This window comes from Mytilus edulis, chromosome 10, assembly GCF_963676685.1.
Source record: "Mytilus edulis chromosome 10, xbMytEdul2.2, whole genome shotgun sequence".
Classification (NCBI taxonomy): Eukaryota; Metazoa; Mollusca; class Bivalvia; order Mytilida; family Mytilidae; genus Mytilus; species Mytilus edulis.
In genome coordinates this window covers 46,535,193-46,555,653 of record NC_092353.1, presented here as the reverse complement: position 1 = coordinate 46,555,653, position 20,461 = coordinate 46,535,193, and the positions used below count along the sequence as shown (strand labels likewise).

The following is a 20,461-nucleotide window of genomic DNA, read 5'->3' as shown; positions in this document are numbered from 1 at the left end:
ATTGATTTATTTTCTCTATTTTCATGTAATTGTTTATTTCGATTTTGAAATACCTATAGAATAAAGATTTCATCGGCAGTCCCTTTGAAAAAAAGTTTAATAGCAGGTTTTTCATTTTTTTCTCAATCATTAATCAGTTTGTCCATCCGCTTGTCTGTCAGTTTTTATACAGACATTACGGAAACTTTGTTAGCATGCAAAATGATTATCCGAGATTCATTTATTAATATATTGAGTTTTAAGTATTGCATTCAAATATTAAAAGAAAGCGATAATAAAAAGAAAAGGCATTAGGATATTTGTCAATCATTCAGTTACCTTTAAGTTTAAAACAACCATAAAACATTAAACTATCAAAGAGCGGTCTTAAATAATACAAGTGTGTGTGTGAACAACATACCAACTGTCCTCATTTTTCAAAACAATATCAAGACGTTTTCATCATTTAATTAAAAGTAGGAATATAAAAGATTTAAAACAAAATGTACGTTAAACATTATTGTCCAATTAACGATATATTACATATCTTAATAACAAAACAAATCTACCCATAGTCAAACAAGATCGATTTAACAGGATCGTTTTAAGGGGTTTTCGCAGTTTATGAAGGAAAGCTAGAATTACAAGGGTTTTTGTTTGTTAGTTCTGCCTTTAATTGTGATTCAGTGCCCTTACGAAAAAACATTATCAAAATATTAGAAAAGCGAATGTATTAAAATTACATGTATACTCTCCAAATTATAAAAGATCAGAGATATTTCGAATACCGATCGCATATTTATCAAAGACACGTACACTCATTATTTTAAATATACATCAGTAATATGTCAAATTGAGAATGAAAATCTGAAGTATGTCAAAGAGACCATTACCCGACCATGAACAGAAAACAGCCCAATGCTACAAATTTATCTTTAACACAGCGTGAAAACCCCGCACCCAGAGACGGGCATCATATGGCTCTTAAACACAAGTTCACATAAGTTCAGTGAAATGTACTTCACAATTAACTCCGAAACATAGAAATAAGCTTTAATTTAAAACGTTGAAAACAAGGAAAGGTCAGTCAAAAGTACTGGTGCAAAATGCGGCGGAATTGAGATCTCTAGCTTATTTAGAAAAACAAACATACAGAAGTACCCAAATTAAATATCAGTTTAAAAGAAATCCGAATCATTTGTAAAAATAGGTAACATGAGAACGAAGCAAAATAACAATGAAAGATAACTTAATAGAGGACTACTGACAGTTACTGACATACCAGCTCTAGACATCAATTAAACTGATTAAAAGGTGTCTTCGTCATATAATAATCAAGCACTATACCTCCTCTTTGGTTTTTATTATCATACTATCATAAAATATACGAGAAAAACATAACCTGTATCATGTCAACATGCTTAATATTGAAGTTAATAATAAATATGTTTGTTTTATTTTCCGTGGCACTCTCAGCTTGTGTATCATCAAGTCAAACATTTTTCTTCAGCGTAGTCAAATTCTCTACCGTGAAATTTCATGTAGGAATAAATAACATTGACACGTTCATATCCAATGAGAATTTGTTTGTGAAATTCCTGGCTTGTATTACATTTCAGCTAATATACGAACAACTTCACCAAACTTTCCCTTTCGCGTCATAAAGAACGGAATTCTCATTGCCAGTTCTACATCTGCTTCAAGCATTCCTTACTTAACGAATCCAATATCTACTGTAGTAGAACTTCAACTTAAAGATACACTGTTCGTGGGTGATCTAGGTCTTAACATTCAGTCAACGTATTCATGTCTGTCAATAATTAAATTGGATGATTGTTGTCTTGAAAAAAAAATCCCGGGGAATAAAAGTGTGTTTCTTAAAACATTCAATTTGGTTTCCGTCTGTTAATTTGTTGCTTGATTTATTTTGATAATGATTTGTTCAAGGGGCTAAACAACAGATGTAAAAATTGATTGAATTCAAATGATACGTTTAATATGGTGTACCAAGTGGTTAAATTGAAATATTTGTTATTTTGTCTTAAATGTGTCTGTTATATTTGTTATAAAAAAATATTTGGGAAAATTTGAAAGATAAAAAAAAAATATTTAAAGACCTAAAATCAACAGACAAAACTGTCTATCGTTAACATAACCTCGGGATGTAGTAACTTTGGTTTGAGAAACATTTCAGTACTTTATAAACCAGGAAATAACAAACAAACTGCATCACGCTTGAGAGTAAGAATTTGAAAAACTAAGACCAAAAGATGTAGGAGGGCTTAAAAACAACCAAAGTAAAACCCTTAATACCCAACTTTGATGGCGGGTGTCTTTTGAGGTTGTAGCAAAGAATATCTACATAATTCCATGAACTGAGAGTTTATAAATACATTCTATCGGTAAATGCATACGCGTAATGAAACACTAGAAACTGACTTGTAGGTACTCACGGGGACAATTAATCCAGCTTAAATGTTCCAAATACTTTATAAAAACCAGACCAAATGATATTTTTAACACAAGAGGTATAACGTCAATCTCCAGACAATATATTTAATTTCAAACAAAAGGATTAATGCAACAGTCACTACCTTTTGATGTAAACTTTTCCGAGGAGCTGGTAACCTTATTTTAATTACAAAATGTAATTAAAACTTTGTATTTTCAAAGAAAATTCACGTTTTTCATCTATTTGTCGCTTGGTATAATTTTGATAATAATTTGTCCGTGCAATTTGTGTCGTCTTGCCAGACCTCGTTTACTGTTTTTCCTGCAGTCTAAATCATTCCACATTATAAAATGTCTTGGATAATTTAAATTTTAGATCAGAATATAGATGTCGTAGACAACCAAAGATGACCGTAAAACCGTCAATAATGATCAAACCATTACGAATATTTCTGAAACACGTGTTAATTGAATAAATCTATTGTTACGAATAACAATAGATTTTGGCCACAAGGCATGATGAGCAGGGCTTCTGGAACCCCGATTCTACATCCCGAAAACACAATCCATTATTATTAATAACAATAGAAATTGATTACTTTTTAAATAACATGAGCAAAAGAAAGTACTGATAGTGTACACAACATTTGAGAAATGTTTTGCTTATTTACTATTGAACCCGTCTCTAAAATTCAAATTTTAAAGCTGCAAAAGAAAAGGAAAATGTGTTCTCCTACATTCCCATAAGTGTAAACAATTCAGTGTTACATAGTTTTCTATCCAAATTGAATACGTTCTCTTCTTTTTACCAATATCAATGTAAGACCTACAGTGCATGAGTCCTTATAAAATCACACTGAATGACACATTACAATAGTATCCAGGTGTTAAAAGTACATATTTAAAAGTCAACTATCAGTAAACTTAAAGTGTAAAAGATAATAGTGTGTCTTTCGATGTATTTTATATAGTTCAGAATGTTATAATTTTATATGATTTAGAACGTTATCATTTTTATCGCATGTTTTGTCCGTGTAATTAATAAGATGTAACGTATGTGCTAAACGTGCTAAACGTAGATTTGTTTTCCATATTCACAAGGCCCCCGTTGATGCTGTGTAATGCCAGTAAATAAACTGGTTTTTGTATAATTAAATTAAGGATGTTGGAGCAATTTTTCGTCCTGATTTTGATTCTGTTATCTGGTCTTCTGACAATTATCATGCTATTTAAATGTACACAAAATGCACTTTTAAAATGAAAGATATTTAATGAGTCTATATTTAACACTATAAAAGACACAAAACTTGTTGCATCTGAATAACCAAAATATAGTATTTAAACCTAACATAGATTTTTTTGTAGCTGTAGGACTGAAGCGTAAACAAATTGAAAGGCTGTAAATCTGTAATACAGTACATGAGGAATCCTTAATTTAAAGAGCCGTAGCTAAAGAAATTTTTGTCATTCTAAGACTTACATTTTTCGGAATGATACGACGACACTACCATCAAATCGGTATTCAGTAGTCGAAAACGATTGGGTAAGTCTCCAAGCTTTGTGTTTATGGTTTTCCTGTTCTTGCAGAATGGACTATGTCATTCTGAATCGAATTCTCAAACTATGATCATAACTTGTAGGTTTGTAGTAGCTGTGTATGGAGAGGAAAATGCAATGGCGTCTTATATGGGACATGCGTAATGAGGCTTGAATGGCACACCAATTATATTTACTGGATAGATTGGCCACAATGTTAAAAAAATATCGATACACTGGAGATTGTGGTTTTTGCTGAGTACGTCTGTTATAATGTTATTTTGGACAAGTTATTCCTTTATCTTACGTCGTCGTTGTGTATTGGAAAGCTCCGCTTTCAACACCATCTGGGTACAAGTCATGCGCTTGCAGAAATATTTCCGGCAAATGTGTCCATATACGTGTGGACGTATTCGTGATAGGTATCCCATTTCCAACTGTTTAGATCAAAATGTGATGGATTAAAGTCCACTTATTAACCAGTTGTACCTAAAAAATATATAGTATAAGCATATAATAATGATGACAGAGTTAAATGAATAATACAACATGTTAAACAAATACCAATCATGTATATGATTCATTCACAGGGGTAGTTTAGGGAAGTGTTTGATCAAAATGGTTTTCAACAATGAATAGTTATCAAAGCAGAAATATGCAAATAGAATTACAATAAGAATAAAAGAATAAATAAAAAAATCCAAGATATTTATAAAAGTTTAAATAACTTTCTGAACAAGTGAGTACTTTATTTGGCCTTTTTAACTTTTTTTGGATTCGAGCGTCACTGATGAGTCTTTTGTAGACGAAACCCGCGTCTGGCGTATATACAAAAGTTAGTCCTGGTATCTATGATGAGTTTATTAAATATTGTTCCTATCTATTTATGTAATTTAGTCCAAGTTTGACATTTTTCGCATGTTTACAAGTTTTGATACTGCCAAACTTAGTATATACAAATAAGACGCTGTGGTATGATTTCAAATGAGACAAATGTACACCTAAAGCTAAATGACGTAGAATGCTACCAAACATAGGTCTAAGTATAGTTTCGGCACTTGGGTTTTGACATGAATATCAATTATAATTATGGTAATTTTTTAAATACTTGTATAAAAAGTATGCATTTTTCAAAAAACTTAGGATTTTCTTATTCCAGGCATAGATTACTGTAGACATATTTGGCATATTGTTTTGGAATTTTCTATGGAACGCCACTGCTGTCTTATGTGGAACTCTGATATTACTTTATGTTGTTTTATTATTACTTAATGATATTTTGTCTTTACTTAATATGGTTTTGACGTTACGTAATGATGTTTTGATATAACGCAATATGGAATAGTCATCACTTATAATGATGTTTCGATATTACACGATATGGTTTCGTATTGACTTGATATAGTTTTGTCATTACTCAATATTGTTTTGTCATTACTCGATGTGGTTTCACCATTATCTAATATGGTTGTGTCATTAGTTAATGTGGTTCTTACATTTCTTGATGGGTATGTGACTTAACGTAATGTAGTTGTTTCATTACATGATGTGGTTTTGTTATTTCGTAATGATGATATTGTCTATTCTTTATATGGTTTTACCATCACGTAATGATGTTTCAAAATTTGACGATTTTACAACTTGATGTGTTTGTTTCATTATTTGATGTGGTCATGTCATTCTTTGATGTGGTCCTGTCATTCTTTGATGTGGTTATCCCATTACTTGATGAGGTAAAACCACGTGACCAATTCGATAAACCTGTTCTATTTTTAGATATATTTCCATGTTGTTTGTGCCTTGAATGAGTGTGGCCATCCATCGAATTAGTGTTCAAATTAAAGTTCGGGTTTCTTTTTGAGTTAAACTTTGAGTTAGTTTTCGAATTGAAGCCATGCCTAGAATTAAAGTTCTAGTTAGCATTGAGTTTCGAGTTGGACATCGAGTTTGAGTCACATTTAAAGGCAGATATCTAGTTACAACTTGGAATTTGAGTCACTTCTTGAGGTAGAGTTTGAGTAAGAATCGAATTTAAGTCTCATTTAGATTCATTAAGATTTCGAGTTAAAATTTGAGCTATTTTATCTGTCTTTTTGAGTTCGTAGTCAAATTTTCTATCGTGGAACAAGGGCTTTTGCTCGGACTTTCGAAAAGAGGGCTCCGGGGTATGTGTACTAAATAAACAATGTTACAGTATACAAAATAAAGTTCCCCCAAAAAGAGCAAATATTAATAAAAATGAAACCCTGACCAAATGCAGCACACCTCCAATATTTATAAAAACAGACAGTAAAGAGAAAACTTCCTAGGATTCAAACTGTTGGGGGAGTTATGCGGAATAACTATATACCCATAATGGGACGGACAGACGGACGGACAGAGATTTAACACTATGCCCCCAACTTTCAGCTGCGGTAAAGTTTCAGTGGCTTAAAAATCAGTCTCAATTGGCTGTCTCAAAAGATCGGTATGACTGGGTAACTCCATCGGGGGGAACCTCAGGTTCCCCAGAAATGTAAGGATATTCTGCTCAACGTGTGGCACCCGTCGTGTTATTCGCGAAATTACAAACCGAATGATTTGGTTTGATATTTGGTAGTTCACATTCTAGTAAAAGATGTCGGTATTATGGTTACGACAACTGGAACATGTTAGTCGTCACATGTGAAACAGATATTCCAAAAAGTTTATTTTTCAATTAGTGCGAGGTAGATTAGAGAATTCAATTGATTAAAAATAAAAGATTGATATTCGTATATATATGTTCAAATGATCATTCACGCTAAAATAAATTCGGAGAATTCTTATTTTATAGTATTGATGCTTTATCACTTAGTCCGAGCCCGCCTCCCCCGATTTTCCTGTAACTTAAGTGTGAGTTGATTTGAAGTGTCTCATTTATTAACATTTAAGTATTAGTCTTTTGATTTGTGTCGACCCTGCGAGATCAATGTAGCGGCAGTGAGACACAACAACGTCGTCGATAGTGGCGTCATTTCGGGACATTTTGTACCTTACTATGGGGTATGAGTTTTTCTCGTAATTTCGCGAATAACACGACGGGTGCCACACGTTAAGCAGAGTCTCCTTACCTTTTGGGGGAACCTGAGATCCACCCGATGGAGTCAAATTATCCTGCCATACCGATCTAGTGAGACAGCCAATTGAAACTGTTTTTTAAGCTACTGCAACTTTACCGCAACTGAAAGTTGGTAAAATGGTGTTTAATCTCTGTCCGTCTGCCCGTCCAATTATGGGTATATTGTTATTCCGCATAACTCCTCCAACAGTTTGAATCCTAGGAAGTTTTCTCTTTACTGTCTGTTTTTATAAATATTGAAGGTGGGCTGCATGTGGTCAGGGTTTCATTTTTATAAATATTTGCTCTTTTGGTAGAAACTTGAACTTTGTCATAATTGGAAAATTTACTTGCATAAGTAGGGCGTTTCAAGATAACTTCTCCTACTGTTTGAAAGCGAGGAATTTATCACTCTGTTTGCTGTTTGTACATGTATGTAAGGTGTGCGTGTCCTCAGGGGTTTTCTTTTTATTCTTTTTCCTCTTTTGGGAGAAAAATTGAAGTTTGTCCTTTTAGGAGTATAAGCGATTAAATGAGTGGAGTGCGGGGGCATCACTTTGTTTAGTTTACATTTTTTCTCGTGTTTTGCTGTTACACTACTGTTACAGTTCGATGTTAGGTTAGGATTTATCGCTCACATACATGTTAAACTCCGCCACGTGCACTTTCTTAATGTACCTGCCCCAAGTCAGGAGCATGAAGCTCAATTGTTGTCTTTGTATATACATATGTGTCATATTTGTTTTTTGTAAATTAGACCGTTAGTTTTTTCGTTTGATTTTTTTTTTCACATAGAGCATTCTGGTCTTTTGTAGCTGACTATACGGAGTGTTGAAGCCTGTACGGTTGCCTATATATGATTTCTTACATGCACTGCATTTAAACTCTGGTGGATAGTTGTCGAATTGGCAATCACACCACATCTAACTTTATTTCAAATCCTATGTTGCGTTTTGTATATTGTAACATTGTTTATTTAGTACGCATACCCCGGAGCCCTCTTTTCGAAAGACCGAGCAAAAGCCCTTCTTCCACGATAGAAAATTTAACTACGAACTCAAAAAGACAGATAAATAAAGGCAACAGTAGTATACCGCTGTTCAAACTCATAAATCCATGGACAAAAAACAAAATCGGGGTAACAAACTAAAACTGAGGGAAACGCATTAAATATAAGAGGAGAACAACGACACAACACTACAATGTAACACACACAGAAACAGACAAAGCAACAGACAAAATCCCACGAGAATAACAAATATAACATCAAAACCAAATACATGAATTTGGGATAGACAAGTACCGTGACACAAAATAGCTTAAATTTCAACTCGAAATCTTAATTAATCTAAATGAGACTTAAGTTTTTTACTCAAACTCTACCTCAAGAAGTGACTCAAATTCAAAGTTGTAACTAGAACTCTGCCGTTAAAGGTGACTCAAACTCGAAGTCCAACTCGAAACTCAATGCTAACTAGAACTTTAATTCTAAGCATGACTTGCATTCGAAAACTAACTCAAAGTTTAACAAAAACAGAAACCCGAAATTTAATTTAAACACTAATTCGATGGATGGCCACACTCATTCAAGGCACATACAATATGGAAACATGGTAATCTATCTAAAAATAGAACAGGTTTTTCCGAATTGGTCAAGTGGTTTTACCAAGTAATGGGATAACCACATCAAAGAATGACAGGACCACATCAAAGAATGACAATACCACATCAAATAATGAAACAAATACATCAAGTAGTGTAAACTCGTCAAATTTTGAAACATTATTACGTAATGTTAGATCCATATAAAGAACAGACACAAATCATCATTACGAAATAACAAAACCACATCGTGTAATGAAACAACTACATTACGTTAAGTCACATACACATTATAGGATTAAACACATTTTTTCTAGAGGTTATTGATGTGTAAACCGGGGCGATTAACTCACAAACTGAATAAAAGTCCGAAAGACTTTTATGTCAAGTTTGTGAGTAAGAGACCCGGTTTACACATCAATAACCTCAAGAAAAAATGTGTTTAATCCTTATAATTCTTCAGCCAAACATACGCGATTATTTATTTACATTATTTGTTTGATGGCTGCTATATTTCCCATCAAAAGCACAATGGCATGTCGTAACTAAGGAGTACGCCGCCATCTTGACTTTCTAAAAACCATAACTGAAATGTTCAATAAATGCAACAGAATCTAAAATGAAATAGCACCTACCTCAAAAACTTCATTTTAATTCAATATAATCCGAATTTGAAGCGTACACGTAACGAAATAATCTTTCCCTTGAAAATTTTTATCCGTTTGACGTCGTGTTTTGCTATGACGTAAATTCGCCAAATCCTCCATGAAATTTCGCGGAATTTTATTTAAATTTTATTTTTATACATTTTCCAAGCTTTAGTGCATTTATTTTAATTCTTTTTTTTTTTTTTGTTATATATGCATTAGAATAGAAACAACTGTTACGCAATTGTTTTATAATCTCAATTTGCTAAAAATCCCAGGATCCCTGCAAGAATGTGTATCGCGCATGAATAGATTACGAAAGTAGTTTCGGAAACATGGTTTATCGAAGTGTAAACCTAGAGAAATATTCTAATTGACCAATCCAATTCAAGTATTTATAGATATGCAAATGATATAAGAATTATCAAGTCATGTTAAAACCACATTGACTAATGCCACAACCATATTAGATAATGTTGAAACCACATCGAGAAATGACAAAACCATATTGAGTAATGACAAAACTATATCAAGTCAATACGAAACCATATCGTGTAATATCGAAATATCATTAAGTAATGACTATTCCATATTGAGTTATATTAAAACATCATTAGGTAACGTCAAAACCATATTAAGTAAAGAGAAAATAGCATTAAGTAATAATAAAACAACATAAAGTAATATCAGAGTTCCACATAAGACAGCTGTGGCGTTCCAAAATTTTCGGTCGTCAATGCTCTTCAAATTTGCTCTTGTTTGGCTTTATAACTAAACGTCACTGATGAGTCTTATGATGATCTCAAATGTGTCAAATAAAAAATTTTAAAATCAAACTCGCACGAAGCAAAACGATAACAAAAACAAAAAAAAATTAAAAACTAAATGTTCAGAGAACAATTGAAGGTCTTTCCACAAGTAAGGATCTTTTTTAATATGAAAATATTAAAATTTGATTTTGAATGTCAATTCCAGCGTCAAATTGTTTCTTTACAAAAAAAAAAAAAAAAAAAAGGGAGATTTTTTTTAACTTCCGGTTTGAAAATTGTCACCTCCAGTATTGTTTGATAGTTGATTAGTCACTGATTCCAAATATATATAGTTTTATAGACTTTTACATTAATTTAGTGAAAAAAATAGATACTCCCGGTTTAGAAAAGGTCACTAAAGGTTTTTTTTTTTGTTCAAGGTCAAATGGTTTTCCACCTAATGCAAAAAGTCCCATGAATGTATTGTGTATATTTTCCGGACCATGTGAGTATTTGTACCATACATGTATGGTCATGACCAGAATGGGTATATATTCATATGGTCCGACCGCACGCGTATGGTCGATGTAATTAACATTATGTTACAGTTTACTTTTAATACTTCTAAACTATTCATATGGTATGACCGTTCATTAAAAAGATGCTATCATATAGGTGATTTTATTATTTATTATAATAAAAAGATTAGCTTAAAAAAATTAGAAGTTTCACAAATTTAATTTTACTTAATTGTCAAAACTAGGATAAACACATTACGCGTCTGGCGTATATATAAAATTTAGTCCTGGTATCTTTGATGAGTTTATTTATACCGATGGCCATAACCGATGGTCATTACCGATTTGTTATTACGAGTGAATGGCAATATTCAAATTTCTAAAATTTCTTAATGAACTGTTACACAAAATGTCATAAATGGATATGATGTATTGCAGTAATGTTTACGATATTTGAGATCTAGAACTTCTTAAAAACACTGTAGACATCACAATGGCCAAACACCTCTGTATCACTGTACGCAGCTGCAAAAAGGTTAGTTTTTCACTCGCAAACAAAAGATGTAAATGAAAAGGATCGTGCAAAACCAAGACTTACAAATACAAAAAAGCCATGATACCGTGTGGAAGTAAATGTCACACCAAGCCTACATGTAAGAATGTTACTAGCAATGAAAACTAGCTATGGCATCAATATTTAATTTTTACGTAGTTTCTGAATTATAAAATTAACAAATTATCATACGTTATATCACAATACGTGTAATTTTATATATAATAGGGGAGAAAACTCCCATTAAATATCCCCGTACCCTTTCACCACAAATTTACTTGTTATGACATGTCGCAACTAACAATTCTGTAAATATATTTTGTGGATATCTTATAAGATTTCTGAAAGCTAGTGATAACAAGCCAAAATGAAAATTTTGAACATTTGAACATGACCTTAACCTTTTAGCTTGACCTCATTTTCATTTTTTTGGACCAATGACCTCAAATCAAATGACCATAGGTCTCTTTCACTATGGTTTTCTATTTACAAATACATTTCCCTTATATCAAATACAAAAGATTAAATAACTCTCATATGGAATCTTTAAACGGCGTCAAAATTAAACGAAATATATTGAGGATATAACGAGCAAATTGGAAAAATAAATTTGTCTGTTTCTTATATAGTTTCAAAGTTTTAGAATAACAAGAAAAACAGTGTTCGGGGAGATAACTCTTACATGGAAAAGTATTCTGTTACACAACAGTAGTTACAAAAGCATACAAACTTAACGACAACATATTCATAATATCTAAGCACTCTTGCCATATATCAGTACAGCGAAGGAAGAAAATAAGGCGGAAGAAAAAAAAATGATCAAAAGAAAACCAATAGGTATTTCCACGGAAAAGTGGAAAGAACTTATAACGATACGAGTTTACAAAACACTAAACCGAAAACTTAAATATAGAGCAACAATACTTTAACTGAACCCCGAGGACGATGTAAGGTGCTTGGAAAGGGTAAGCAGATGCTGTTTTACATTTGGCAACCGCCTTGTTCATTTTGGTAAGTAGATATCCGTGTTTGGTTGCATTAAGTGTCTACATAAAGTAAATTTTCCTAATAATAAGGCTTTGATAATTGACCCAAATATGTAGTCCTGCTGTCGGTCTTTCATTTAAAAATCCTGATACCCCCCGGTGTGTTTCTACTACCAAAACAACCTTCAAATAGGAATTATCTTTAACCTAACTATATAATATGATAAAGTTGAAAAGTCCATTATGATTTTTTCACGTATGGATATAATTTGTAATAACAGAATTTAATCAAATATGCAGCAGACGTGTTATCATTTAGGGAAACACATGTACATAAAACATTGAACATTATTACCCTTTCACAGAAAACTTACATAGGATGTACATATTGTATATAGTTGTAAATATTTATTTGTGTTCTTTTTTTCATTATTATAATTATTGGTGCTGGTAATGCAGCCTTGGTAAACCAAGACAGTCACAAGCCTGTTAAATGCAGAGTGTTCTTACCGTAATATAATTTCATTATCTCTTAATGATTAATTATGTAATGGGCACGTGTCAGTAAACAACAACCGAATTAACAATATAACTGAAGTGTGAGGTAATGATTATTTTGTTTATTGGAACATATTAACTCATTATCACTATTAAATTATATAATTGGTACTGAACATTTCACTATTAAAACTTAATCAATGTATGAAAATAAAGGAAAGTAGCAATAAAAAGAACGTATATACTAATTTTAGAGGAATATTTATTGAGTTTCCTTTTATTACTTTTATTTCTGATTTTTTAGTAACTTAAATTAAGTAAATTTAAGACATTTTAAATGAAATAAGAAATAAATGAAATATAAAAAACTCAAGGAAAGATTGTCTTCTTTGAAATTTAATATTTTATTTTATTCTTCTTGTACCATACATGTTTTGTTCTCTATTAATAATTAAAAATTCAATTTTACATTTATATACCGTATAATAAACAATATTGCCAATGAAAATCTTTAATTTAGTTTTGAGAAAATTTTATTAGAACAAACATACGAATCATCCATTCAGAAGCTTTGTTTTTATTAAAACAATCAAGAATGATAATTTTTTGATTAAATTTGAATTGAATATGTGAAAATTCTTAATTGCATTTTATTTAATGTTGAGTAAATTGTTATGAAAAGTAATTAGTGATTGGAGTAATTGCATTGCTTTGAAGTACTGGTTAAATTTTCAAATCCTTTCTGAAAATTTTGTTCACATTTGCAACACATTGAGCGGAACCTGAGTATTTGGAAAATGATCAGTAAAGCAGTTGTACTTGCAGAGAGACAATTTCTATAGACATATATAAACGGGTCGATGTACGAAACTTGGGCAAAAATGCACTTTTCACTTAAAATCGACATTAATTGAAATTATGTCTATAGATCAAAATAAACAAATATACTATTTTTGGAAAAAAATCTTTTTAAACTCTCCTATATTATCAGGTCGCCAGGTTCGTTTTCGCTGTGTAAATATTAAGTGGTGCATGTAAAAAAAAAACAAGAAAAACGACAATCTGCATAATAACGCCGTCTTAACGTTATATTTATTCCGTTTTAAAATTTTATTCTTTCTACAAAACAAGCCTTGTTGATCTATACAAAAAAATTGAATGCGGGGACACAATGTAAATTTCATATAATAAGGGCGAAAATTCGTATGCTATCAAAGGTCAGTTTCTATTTTTCGTAGAGTTCTTTTTTATTTATTCTGTAGTGTTTGAAATAGTGTTTTGTTGAATGTTTATTCTTTTGGAAATAACTGATATATCAAATTCATTCGAAAAAATCACTACGCACAAGTGAAAAACAGCAAATGAATATCATTGTCTTCCTCAATTTTCAGACGATGTGGTTATTTTTTCTCAAATAGTTTTTTGTTACTGTCCTTTAATATCTCCTTAATTTCTTTAACTCTGAAATAAAAGTAACTGGTCATATTGATCATTTTATTTAATTATAGAGAGTAAATAATGAAATAACTTTTTTTTTTAGTTTATCCAGGCGTAGCGGAAAAAATCGTTGTCCTTCCAAAAAGTACACATTTCAGCATGATAAGACGATACAACTGTCACGTTCGTAGTAAGAAGACCAGTGTTTGTTGGATACGTTTTCCAGCTTTGTGTATATGGTTTTCCTGTAGTGGCAAAATGGACCATTTCTTTCTGAATCGATTTTTCAAAACTTTTATCACCTTTTGTAGGTTTATAGTAGCTGCTGATGGAGCCAAAAAATCCAATGGCGTCCCACATGTGGCATGCGTACTTAGCCTTGTATGGTATACCCATTACATTGACGGGCTGGGATGGCCAAATAGTAAGAACGTATCTATAAACTGGAGATTTGAAGTATTTGCTGAGTATATCTGACATGATATTATTGGGACAGGTTACTCTTAAATCTGACGTCATCGATGTGTATTGGTATTCTTCGCTTTCTACACCATCTGGATACAGGGCTAAAGCTTCGGTAGAAATGTTTCCAGGAAAAGTGTCGAGATACGTGTGGACGTATTTGTGATAGGTATCCCATGTCCAACTGTTTATATCTGAATGTGATGGGTGAAGGTCTGTTTCCTGACTTGTTGTCCCTTCAAAACATAAATCCATGAGACGGTTAAATAACCTTTTTTTCTATTCCTTTCGCGATCGGATTGATTAAATTATGTAAGGATAATTAAATGACTTAAGAAATTAAGTAGAACCCATTTGGTATCCGCTTAACTGTCGAAAGGCGCATTTTGTCCACTAAAGTTGTTATCGTTAATGTAATTTCACAATCGTAACAATATAATGCTAGTGTGCACCTTTTATTTAGTTTTAATATGATAACTGTTGTGTTTTCACTTACTAATGCAATTTATGAACTTTGCCACTGCATCACTTGGATGAAAGAAAAAATACAGGTTGAACATAAAAAAAATGGATGTAAGCAAATTTCATCTGTATATTAAAAACGCAAACAGCGGATTCATAAGTATTCATTGTATACCAATTTTCGTTGATTTCGTGGGTGCAGGTTAACCACGAATTCTAATGTTCAACGAATTGCAAATTTAACATTGGCTTTGCAAAATTGTAAGTTTTTTCCCAATCCACGAAAATTGGTACCCACGAAATAATTTATGAATCCACAGTAAATCGAAAAAGGAGCAAAACCGGGGCGTCTACAGTATAAGCTCCCCCATCTATGCATGCATGATACTTATCACATGCAATTTGATTCCACAATCAGATAAAATGTCAAAATTGGTTTAAGATCACAAGACGACTAATTATTGTATCTGTATAAGTATACACATCTAAGAGCGCCACAAATGTATCATATTCCTGAACAAAGTTACACTTACGATAATAATTTAATATATGTAGTTACGAACCAACAATTACGGGGACGTCTATCCCTTTTCCCTGCTTCCACATTTCAAACGGTGGTTCGGGTACGACATATCCTGGAATAAATTAGCATGATTTTATTTGCAACAAAAACAATAAAAGTTCGTTTAATTTTACTCATTATATCACACCATCTTTTATCAGTTTGTTAGGCAGCAACCATTTGATTAGCTGGGGGATGGGGCTAAGGTAAGGACCTTTTTTTCGGGTTTTTTCGGCGAAAAACAATCTATTTTTTTGGCGACAAATAGAAAACATTTTTTTTTCTTTAAATTATAGTATTATACATATAGTGACAGCTGAGGGTGAAACAAATTTTTTTTTTCTCGGGGTCATTTGCGTAGTAAAAAATTAATATAAAGTTGTCACGGCCATTTCGCTTTCACCTGTGAGCAAATTTTTATTAATCCAGAGAAATGAAAGTTATGACCTTCAACTTAGTCAAGAACTCTGAAATTAGACAATTACCTACTGAAATCATCGGCAACCATACATAAAGATAATGGGTCCAGAAAGGGTAAAATTGCGAAAACCAGAAGTAAAAAAACTATTGTGCGCAATAAAAGTTGTCTTTTTTAGTCATCAACAAAAGACAATGAGAAATATCAGAATGTTGTATTACATTGCTATAAATGAATTATTCATAATATGCTGCGTTAAACAAGTACGTTCTCGTCATGCAAGATACAAATAACAAGCCACGACCAAATGAAAAAAAAAGAATATCTTACACGTGAAATAAACCATGGATTTTCACTCATCGTACGCCATAAAACAATAGATGTCAAGAAGATGTAAAAGGAGTTTTATCAAAACGAAATGATAACGCCTAGACAACAATAAAATTCCTATGATTTAAATTTTGACATTATTTACATTAAAAGTTAATGTAATAAGAAATAATAAAAATTGAATATCTCAAATATTTAATTCGTGACTAAACAACTGATGACTCATGTATGCGCTACGTATTCGTGCATTCGTGGATTGTTCGGTTGGATACTCGTTAGATAAGTTGAAAACGCATGGCATTTTTGAGACTGGACGTCGAGCCAACAACAAAAAAATAAACAATTAATGAGTCAAATATCTACTGTATCATTCAGGTAAGATATGACAGTAAAATTTTAACTCACCATCCACAATGCAAATAGCCCCATCAAAGTAGTTACGCACTGGCAAGTCCATCTGATCCGACATAGCCCAATAAGGATAGACGTTCCATGGAACTGCATGAATAATGTCATTTGCTGGTACATTCACCAGACAATTTGTATCTGAACAGCCTATGTTTTTCAGAAACACTAAATTATCTTTGGATGCTTCTACTAGGGTTTTATTGTAAACAGGTGACGCACTCATCATCCATGCGCGATGAAATAGTCCCTTTGACAATGGCGATGCAAGAAGACCTATAATGCTAGTTCCGCCTGAACTCTGACCAAATACGGTAACCTGAAACAAAAATAAAGTTAGAGATAATAAATATGCTTTTTTTTTAGTATTTAAGGAATATCAATAAGTGTAAAAAGGATACTGATCCTGTACTGTCATACAAGGTAACCTTTGATAAAACGAAAATAAGAAATTTGAGTAATTATTATAAAGTAAATTAAAAAGAAATGATAAAGGTAGCCTCTGACCTTTGTTAGACTTGTATGATTTTTAATTTTAGTTTCCTGTGTATAATACGGAGTTTAGTGTGACGCCCATTTTCACTGAACTAGTATTCATATTTATATGTAGGGGCCAGCTGAAGGACGCCCACGGGTGCTGGAGTTTCCCACTGCATTGCAGACCCATTGGTAGCCTTCGCCTGTTGTCTGCTCTATGGTCGGGTTGGTGTCTCTTTGACACATTCCACATTTCCATTCTCAATTTCATTGAAACGTCGCACGATACTGGTGTCATTTTAGTGAAATCGCGGACAAGACACATTCAAGTCATTGATTAATAAACATTAAAAGTGATCTTCTAAAGTGTTATAATATATCATTTTAAAGCTTTTATATTCTACTTTCATAATATTGCAATTTTGTATATGTAACAGATTTTTTTCATTAAGTGAAAATCAATTAAACCTTCATTTTTTAATATCATTTCCTTGTCCCGCGTTACACTTTAAGTTTTGGGAAATTCGGAATATTGTTAAAACCATATAAAAAATTCCACCAAACGATACAAAAGTCTAGCTGTCTAGAACTAGCATGACATAATTGGTCGATGATGTAATTTCGGTTTTTTCTTTGAAAAGACGGAATTTCGAGAAAAAAGGATCTAGATGATACAAATTATGTGTCCCATGCACAAAAATTGCCGTCATTTTTCTAAATTGTCCAAAAAAAAGGGACACCAGAGCAATCACCATGTCGTAAGTAAATAAATTATTAAACTAGTATTTTGTACAAAGCTCACACTTTCGCCTAATGCAATAATCAGTGATTTTAATAACGAATTCTTTTTATTCGAGTCAAATATCAATGTCCGACAATTTGTCCCCTTCAAACCCAATTGACGTAGGATGACGTTTTTCTGTTTTTGTCATGATATTTATTTAATATAGTGGTTTTCGCTACATAAATAAAAGTATAAGGTAAAAAGTATAAAAAGTTATCTCTATTTTGATAGTTAATTCTCATAAATTTAATCTAAAATACGAGATATCGGATAAAACTATAATGTGCGATACAATGTCCCCACATACGATTTTAACGTTAAGTAACAAATTATACAAAATTTACGTCAAATGTCATTATTGCGGTTTTCACAGACGTTTCAGAATACGGGTTATTTTTGTTGCTTGTTGAGAAAACTTCAAATGTTTTAGGTAAAAGCTCAATATTGATTCATGAGAGGGGCAATAATTCCTCGCGGAAGTGCATGCAGTGTTTTCTGGAATTTATAATACAATACAAAATCATAGATAAGAAAACAGCTATTGTTTCCGCTGCTTCCTTTGTAAATTGTATATATTTGTGCAGAACTTAATGGCATTGTTATGCTATATATATCGTATTCTATTCGCCTCGACATTCTGCAGTGTATAAATGAGTGCATTAGCCATGTTAGCAGTGCGTAGTGTACTTAAAAAAATCGATTGATTTTGTAATTAAAATGTTTTTTAAACAAATAGTTTCAATTCAATTATTTATTTTTTATTTGTTAATATATTATTTGAGAAAACAAGAATTTAAAGTTCATAAATTTCGCTCATAAAATCCGTTATTTTTATAAAGCCATCTTAAAAAAAACGTGCGTTCTAACGTTTTTATTTTGGATAATGTCTTCCAGTAAGTAGCGTTAGGTTACACCAGTATCTTCCGACGTTTCATTGTATACCTTTTTTCTGTTTCAAAAATTAAAAAAATTGCATGTTTCAGTAAACCAGGCCTTTATTTGGTTAATTGTATACTAACATTGATAATGTGGTTTAATGTTTCATCTGAGGTTTAACAGTCACAATTCAGAAAGATCAGATTGATATTCTCTTTCAGACTTTAGACTAATGCCACAATCCAAAAAAGCAAGTACAGTAAAACCTGTAATAAAGCATGCATTATCTGTCTTGGTTTGATCCTTTGTTATAATAACTATGTAATTCAAACTTAATTTTAAAGATTTTCCCTCTAATAAGATAAATGTTCTTTGCTTTAACGTGAAGTAGAACGAAGCTTATTTACTATACATTCATTAGTTTACCTCTTTATAAAACAAGCTTTTCATCCTTTCTATTGTATATGGTTGTAACATTGGCAACTCGACATTACACAACCAATAACTAATCAAGCTTAACCCTTAACTTACCGTATACCGATTATCGTCGATTTTCTCTTTTACACTGATTAAAGTGCTTTAACTTACCAAATTAGGGTTCCCGCCAAAGTTTTTGATGTTCCGTTGCACCCATTGAAATGCAAGTTGCTGATCCATGAATCCATAATTTCCAGAGGTTTTATGTACCGATCGCGCTGTCAAAATATCCAAAGCCATAAAACCGAAGGCATGAAGACGATAGTTCATGCTAACATAAACGACGTTTGTCGAGTTTGCAAGCTTTGCAGTTGGGCTAAAAGTCGGCCTGTTTCCATTTGATAACTGCAAACTTCCACCGTGTATCCACACCATGACTGGTAAATTAGCGCTGGTGTTTAGCGTCGGCGTCCATACATTGAGATAGAGACAGTCCTCACTACCTATAATTTCACTTTGATTGTATTCATTTCGTTGTATGCACGTGTTTCCAAATGTTGATGCATTGAATGTTCCTGCCCAACATGTTCCACCAGTTTTGCTCAGGGCCTGTGGAGGAGTCCATCGTAGATCACGTAAAGGTGGAACGGCATATGGTATTCCCTTGAATACAAAGGTTGTGGAATTAGTTCCTAAAACAGGACCACAATCTGTTAATACCACAGGTTGTTGTTGAGAAACCCCGCTATTCACAAATATCATATATATGAGATATATTAATGTTAAGACATCCATTATATTTTGTTACACATCTATAATTGTAAATCTCGATGACACTTGTACTTTATTGTTATCAGGAAAATTGTGTCACATGCACTTAAATAATCTGTCCACGCGTTAAAGTGTCTTTACCAAGTTAAAACCTTGACAGTGGTATAAATATAAATATAATAATCAGGTGATGTGGTATGGTTGCCAAAGAGACATATATCTATCAGTCCCTTACATTTTTGATGTCATTTTCAAATTCTTAAAACCGAAAAAAATCGTTTTGTTTTGTATTGGTTTTACATTACGATCTATTACGATTTGTTTTGTACACTATAACAAGAACTGTGATATATCACCCATTTTATTTTTATATCTATTAGATGTAAACAAAGTGACGCTACCTTTTTTGTTTATTTTCTAAAATGAATTCATCTTAAATTTAAAATATAATTGTGTACTTTT

The 20,461-nt window shown here is 32.2% G+C and overlaps 1 protein-coding gene across 1 annotated transcript; it reads right to left on the bottom strand.

Annotated features, from left to right (window-relative positions):
* Positions 1-14,082: 14,082 nt before the first annotated feature.
* On the bottom strand, positions 14,083-20,134 carry LOC139491312 (para-nitrobenzyl esterase-like). Its single transcript, XM_071278931.1, has 4 exons — positions 19,400-20,134; positions 16,675-16,993; positions 15,523-15,594; positions 14,083-14,733 (listed from the first exon to the last, which is right to left on the bottom strand). Exons 1-4 carry the CDS (start codon positions 20,021-20,023, stop codon positions 14,135-14,137), a joined length of 1,614 nt encoding a protein of 537 aa, XP_071135032.1. The 5' UTR covers positions 20,024-20,134; the 3' UTR covers positions 14,083-14,134.
* Positions 20,135-20,461: the final 327 nt, after the last annotated feature.